Source organism: Austrofundulus limnaeus, unplaced genomic scaffold (genome assembly GCF_001266775.1).
Source record: "Austrofundulus limnaeus strain Quisiro unplaced genomic scaffold, Austrofundulus_limnaeus-1.0 Scaffold0, whole genome shotgun sequence".
Taxonomy (NCBI): Eukaryota; Metazoa; Chordata; class Actinopteri; order Cyprinodontiformes; family Rivulidae; genus Austrofundulus; species Austrofundulus limnaeus.
This window is the reverse complement of record NW_013952402.1, coordinates 9,364,614-9,371,521: the sequence shown is the minus strand read 5'-3', so window position 1 is coordinate 9,371,521 and position 6,908 is coordinate 9,364,614. Positions and strand designations below refer to the sequence as shown.

Below are 6,908 nucleotides of genomic sequence, written 5' to 3'. Positions count from 1 at the left end.
ATTTTGACGACCATACACGCAGACTTTCTGTGCATTCATTCCAACGTGTTTCTGGATCCTTGGTAAATCATTTTCACGACTGTGTTCAATACTTTTTCCCTGTACCATTCCACATTATTACAAATAACTTCATTTCTGGACATTTATGGTTTGATTTCTTTGTATGTTTGGATCACTTGGGTTGTTACCAACATCTGTTGAAAATTTCATGTCGTTAGCACCTCTAATAATATATTTACTGAGAAAAATGGTGACGTGTTCTATACTTATTTTACCTGCTGTATGCCTCGAATCTTAAGAGAGAATACTTCCTGTAGGTTTCCTCCCACATGAGATGACTTTTGAGGGGTTCATTTTTCACACTTTTCTGCAGAGGTTAAGCACTGGTTCAGCAGATCCCATAGTGTGAGTCTATACATCTAATGAACACGTGTAAAATGGCATTTTGGTCAAATTTAATGATATTACGCTCTGGGTACATGTAGGGATGACTCTCAGCTACGGCAACACCCAAAATCTTAGCAGAAAAGCTCTCACAGTTTGTAGAAGTTGGACCCAGGGATGTAACTGACATGAGGAACTCCATTCTGAATTAAAATAAAACATAGTTTTCAACAAAGTAAAAAAGGCTGACATGGCACCAAGAACATGCACAATGCCAGACTGATGTGAGGTGAAAAGCATAGAGGGTTAAAAAGAAATGGACTGGCGAGGTAATTGGCTGCAGCTGAGACTAAYTGGAATGAGGGACAGGTGTGAGTGGAGGACGAGAACTGAGAGGCTGACTGGATATTTATTGTGGATGGAGAGGCAGAGGACCAAAAAAAATAAAAATAAAATTGAGCACACAGTCTATACATAAATGAAACATCGGAAGAAATAAGTATGAAAACAAAGCTCAAAATAAAATGCTAAACATTAAAAATACAAATTATGACAATATGTGTTAGAGCAATTTTTATGTTGGCTGATGTYAATTAGCTGCAACAGCCAACTTGAATGGGGTTGTCTCTAAAGGTTAATGAGTTGAAGACGCACATCCAGTGGTCACTTCCTGAGAGTTTCACTAAAATCTGTTCAGGGGTTCAAGAGATAATTTTCTAACAGAGAGAGTTGATGCCAAATAGTTAATGGCGAAATATCTGCCGTACGTGCGTGGGACCAGTCTCAGGTTTTATCACACCAAATTTTAGATGTAAAACAGACTCAGTTATAATTTGCTGTGCCAGCCGACGTTCTTGAGTTGGGTTGAGTTGTGAAAGACTTTGATGTTCAGTATCTCAAGATAAAAGGTAATCACTTCATAGAAAATCAACAAAAACTGATAAATTCTCTTAGAGCATAAATGACAAAGTTAATTGCCAGTAAAAAAACATAATTAGGAAACTACAGCTGTGCTTCAAGATTTTGACAAAATGATTTCAGTAGTTCCATTATCTCTTTATTTGAGAAAGTTCCCTCTCCATAAGACAGAACTAAGTTGGTGGTACAGTACATTTCAGTGCTGTTTGTTTTTTCTGTTTTTATCTATTTATCCTGTCGGCAAATTGTACTGGCACAATTCTCATGAGCCACTGGCAGATGGATGGAGGAAATGGAAAAAAATAGAACTTCAATCTGGGTGGAGAACTATCTGAATGTTTTAGTTCTTTTATCTCTTGTGCAATCCTGAAAGACTGGATAATGGCTGAGTAAAGAAAATAAACTGTATAGCTCCTATGACCTAAGTCTTTGATACATCATTGGTGTCAGAGGACTATCTGTAGCAATTCTGTGTTTGTTCAAAAGAGGTCTTTTAAACAGGGGTTATCAGGTGTTGACTGATCCAGTGAAAGCACAAATAGTCAGGGTGGAGTCCGTTAAACTAATGAATGAGCTGGTTATAGTCTGTTAAACTAATGAATGAGCTGGTTATAGTCTGTTAAACTAATGAATGAGTCGTTTCTATAGGATGGCTGATCCTGGAAAAAAGGCAAAGTGGGATGATGTGGGCCCGAGCCCTGCCTGCCACATCATCGCTTGGCCACAGGCAGCACACTGGACACATTGTCCAGTCAGGCCTCTCCCTCCCTCCTGCTCCTTCCATGCCTCAAGTCTCCCGTCCAAAAGCCAATAAAGAGCTGTTCATCGAAAGCGTGGTGGCCACTTTCCGCAACGTCCGTCCGAATTCCGTAACGTTGGCACGGCCTTTTGCGTCATGCTGACGGTGCTGTTTTAGCTTCAGGCGCTCACCAGGGGTGCCCGTTCTTCTGCCTGAGTATCTGCYCGTCTCTTTCAGGATCACGTTAGGTCCACCAACGTGGTGTACCAGGCCCACCACGTCAGCAGGACCAAGAGAGGGCAGGTCGTTGGCACCAGGGGAGGCTTCAGGGGCTGCACCATCTGGCTCACAGGTACGTTTATCTGTAATCTGACATTTGGTAAAGATTCGTGCCATTTKTACCTGCTCGTTTGACTCTGGCTCGAACTTTTAAGGCTGTATGGACAGGTCTTCCCTGGTTGACCTCTTTTAATTAGTGCCTAAGTAGAACATTTTTTGCACTGCTAGATAAACATAAACCCACCCATCAAACTTGAATGAACTGCTCTGAAAGCTGGAGGGGGGTGGGGGGTGAAGCGCCTCGTTTGAATTTAAAGRAACATCAAAACGAGTTGCTTGGACACACACCTCAGAAAAGAGGCGAAAGAGGAGCTGGAAAGGTTAAAATAYGGAGGAAATTAGATCTAAGCATCACAGTTCCCTTTATATAGAATCTAAAACTGAAGGATTAAAATGTGAAAAAGAAGGATTGAAAAGCACGATAGTGTCCACTTAAACTAGTCAGCATCTAATCCCTTAGATTTTGATTACTAGTCAACTAGTGACTGTAGCATGAGTATTTTTAGCATAACTAGTCAACTAATAAGACCAAATTTAGTCTCACTTGTCAAGAAATGAATATTTGGAGCTTTACTAGTTAACTAGTAAACATTTTAYGAGCACGTACCAACTTGTTGGTATTTGTTAGCTGCACTTGTTAGGACATTTGACAGTCACTAGTTTACTGGAAGGCATATTTTGTGTTGAATAGTTAACGTGTAAGGGTTTTTGCTGCTTAGATAACTTCTAAGACACGGTTGTTGACTTGTTTGCTCCAGTGCTCCACTAGTGCAGTTAAAGGCAAAGAAGTTTGGACTTTTGGATTAGTGTGACAAAATGACTACAAGAGGGCAAAAGTACCACCAGTTGGCCAAAAGGTGAAAGGGTTAGTTGAATTTGTGCACCRAAGTGCAATTAAATGTGCAAGTAGTGCAGTCATGAACTAGTAGGCAAAGACAAACCCTTTGTGATCAAGACTATTCTTGCCATATGTTTGGCTCATTCTTCGTTATACAAAGATTTATGTGATATCCTACAAACTATGGCCACTAGGTCTATCAGGCGCTGGGAAGACCACCATCAGTTTTGCCCTGGAAGAGTATCTCGTGTCCCACAGGATCCCCTGCTACTCGCTGGACGGTGACAACATCCGCCACGGCCTGAACAAGAATCTGGGCTTTTCTGATAACGACCGCGAGGAGAACATCCGACGTGTCGCTGAAGTTGCGAAACTGTTTGCAGATGCAGGTCTCGTTTGCATCACTAGTTTCATCTCTCCTTTTGCCCAGGTCAGAAAAGATCCCCCTCATTACCTTGACTGGCTTGAGTGTGCAAAATCTCATTATCCTACACAAATGGATAGCTTGTAATTCAATAAAAGGTTTTTGTGAACTCTTTTTTTTTTTTCGCAGGATCGTGACGAGGCGAGGAAGATCCAYGAGGGTGCCGGGCTGCAATTTTTGGAAGTGTTCGTCCATGCCCCCCTCGAAGTGTGTGAGAGCAGGGATGTGAAAGGACTGTACAAGAAGGCTCGCGCTGGAGAAATTAAAGGTAAATACCTTTTCACTCCAGTAATCCCAAACACAACATAGTAGCTGTCACTTTATGCTTAACCTGCTTCTCGTTCAAGTTGTTGAAGTGGTCGGACTTCATGTTTTTGCCAGGTTTTACTGGAATTGACTCGCAGTACGAGCGCCCCGAGGCACCGGAACTTGTCCTGAAAACCGGAGAGCTCTCAGTGAACGAGTGCATCCACCAGCTGCTGGAGCTGCTCAGGGATCAGGTATGTGGGAGCACCAAGAATCTTCTTCAATGCTTCATATAGTCACAGTGAGTTAGCTTTTTTTTTTTCTTTTTTTAAATGAGACATGTCGTAAAGAGCTGTAGGTAATGTTAGGGTCAAATGCAAACATTGAATTGTCCCAGTACATAGAAAAGTTTATGTCTATTTAAACAAACCCTTTGATGGATGTCAAGAAGCAAGTTCAGTATAATCAAGGAGGGGCTGCTAAGGTCTGTCTCACTTTCTAAAAAGCTATTTATTGAGGATCCGTCCTTTCTTTATTAGCTTTAGAAGCTCAGCTACAATAGTTGAAATGAAAGAGAGARCAAATCATGGTGATCCTTAGTCATCTAAGAGAGAGCATAAYRTTTGCCCAAGACATATTTGGTCACAAATGACAGGCATATATGCTGTTAGGCTAACAATAAATCAGAGTACTTTATGTGAACAGATTCAGCTTTATGCTGTAAAACTAAACCACAGAATGTGAACTCTATACGAGGTGTGGCTCCTGTATATTGGGACAAAAACTGGTTTGACCAACATTGGTCCATTCTTGTCAKATAAATGTCAATACAAACATGCCAAAAAATAAGTTCAAAAACCACAACTTAACTGTTAAAAATAAGTGAACCATCATTTTCTTTCAACTTGGCTTGGTGGCAAAGAAAAAGACACGTGTTTTTCTTTAAAAATGAAATCGAAATGGGGGTTATTTAGTGTAAATATTCGAAAGATGAGTTAGACGATAACAGTGTAGATCAGGTTATAGTCCCTGTTTATGTTCCAGCACATTAATTTGTTACAGTCAAGCACAAGTCAAACCGAGGGGGAAAAAAGTTGTAAATCACCTCGCGGTTTGCTAAATTACCTCTTCTCACAAGTCAAATACATTACTGAATTTTAATAACCATCACTGCTTCTGCTGCCAGGTTACAAATAACATTTACAGACACGCAAGTACGTTGTTGTTGTTTTTTTACAGCCTTATGTAAAGGTGACAGATGACTCGCCAAAAGATATTGCTGTGTCATCATGACAGAACATGTTTTTTTTCAGGTTCCTGCGCTTCGTTTATCACTAGATCTTGGCACACGGAGAATGACTGGCACAAAGCCAAGCTGTGTTCAATGGCTTAGTGTGAATGTATTGAATGGATTTGCAAGCCGCTACAGAAAGATTTGCACTTTGAGGAATTTGAATATAGCACCTAAAGAAAAGAGCAGGAACTAACAGAAGATGGAACACAGTTAAATAGAATATTATTGATTAGATTACAAGTTGTTTTGGGATTGAAAAATAAGTTGATTTTAGACATCTTTTGTAGATGTTTTATTTTGTTGATGTAATAGTACACAAAGACAAAATGGCTTTTTAACACCAGGAACTTAGTTTTTTGCTTCAAAACATTTGTAAACCGTTCACACACATAACTTTAGGGCACATTGAGTGCCAGCTTCACTCAGCTTTGGTTTCAGGTGGCTTCAATAAACTGGAAATTCCAGTTCTTACATATAAAGTGATTCTTTTTTCTTTTTTTTTTTTCTCCAGCTTCATTGAAGAAAAWCTACATATTTATGGTACTGTAGGCGACTCAGAGTGCATTCAGTAAAAGCTGGAAATCCATAAATGCTTAAACTTTACACATTCAGAGAAAATTCTTGGGATCGTCCGCAGGAAATCTAAGCGATATCAATGTATAATCTTACGGAGGAATAATGCAAATATAGTTACTTTTGCTCAAAATGCTCAAAAATTTTGAAAATCAGAAAATAAAGTCTAAAGTATTAGTAAAACAACATGCACTGATATGCAGTGCAGCAGGTTCAAGAAACATTAGAACTTCCTTGTTTGTTAAATTTTTAATACGTTTGAAGATCATATTATGAGCAAGACTTAAACATGATTTCTCAGTTGAGTAAATATCATTTAAAATGGAAGTTAAGCATTTGATTCTAGTTTTTTTTTTTTTTTTTTACCTGCCTGGAGTCACACCTGTTGGTCAGCTGCAAACTAATAAAAGTTAAAAGGAGCGAAAAAGGCAAAAGGAACGAAAAAAAGAAGAGAACAGGAAGACAGGAAGTTCCATGGCTTTTGTTCGGTTTCTCACGAGTCATTTCCTTCCTCTAAAAACTCCTCTGCTGTTGTCAAGAATGYAGACTTTATGATCAAAAGATAAAGCTGCTGCAAAATGCAGCCAATGCTCCTGATTAACTTGTAAGAAAGAACTCTGCTCCACATCAGGCCTTTTGGACATAAAATGTCTTAAAGTCCTAGCCTTTGTTGTTGTTTATTAATGAAATATCARTATTTTAGGCTTGTTTGAAATGATAACTAACACATATCTATAAATTTGACCAGATAATTTTACTAATTCTTCATGTATTTAATGTAGAGCATTGTGCCGGGTGAGATCCTGGAGGAGGTGATCGAACTCTTTGTTCCGGAGAACAAGCTGAATCTTGCTGTGACTGATGTAAACACTCTGCCCACCATCAGCATCACCAAGGTAAATCCTCACCCTGCTAAATAAGCTTCTTTTTTTTAGTGCCGTGTTTTTTCAAAAGCTCAGAGGGGAATCAAAGTTTCCGTTAAGTCACTGATCAGACCAACAGCTCTGGAGCGACTTATTCCAGCTGCATGTGTCAGTCGGTGTCAGTGGATCACTCGGGAGCGCCAGAGATGTTTCACAGAATGTTCGGGACTTCTTCCACAGTCGGTGTTCACAAATGTRCTTCACAGCTGGAGATGTGTTCAAGGACAGAT

General features: G+C 39.7%; 1 protein-coding gene across 1 annotated transcript in view; it reads left to right on the top strand.

Annotated features, from left to right (window-relative positions):
* Nucleotides 1-6,908, top strand: part of LOC106513475 (bifunctional 3'-phosphoadenosine 5'-phosphosulfate synthase 2) — a 14,466-nt gene that overhangs the window by 1,483 nt on the left and 6,075 nt on the right. The window contains exons 2-6 of the mRNA XM_014002331.1: nt 2,279-2,393; nt 3,413-3,648; nt 3,772-3,910; nt 4,024-4,142; nt 6,538-6,651. Coding sequence (XP_013857785.1) covers nt 2,279-2,393; nt 3,413-3,648; nt 3,772-3,910; nt 4,024-4,142; nt 6,538-6,651 — 723 coding nt within the window. The remainder of the gene's footprint in view (nt 1-2,278; nt 2,394-3,412; nt 3,649-3,771; nt 3,911-4,023; nt 4,143-6,537; nt 6,652-6,908) is intronic.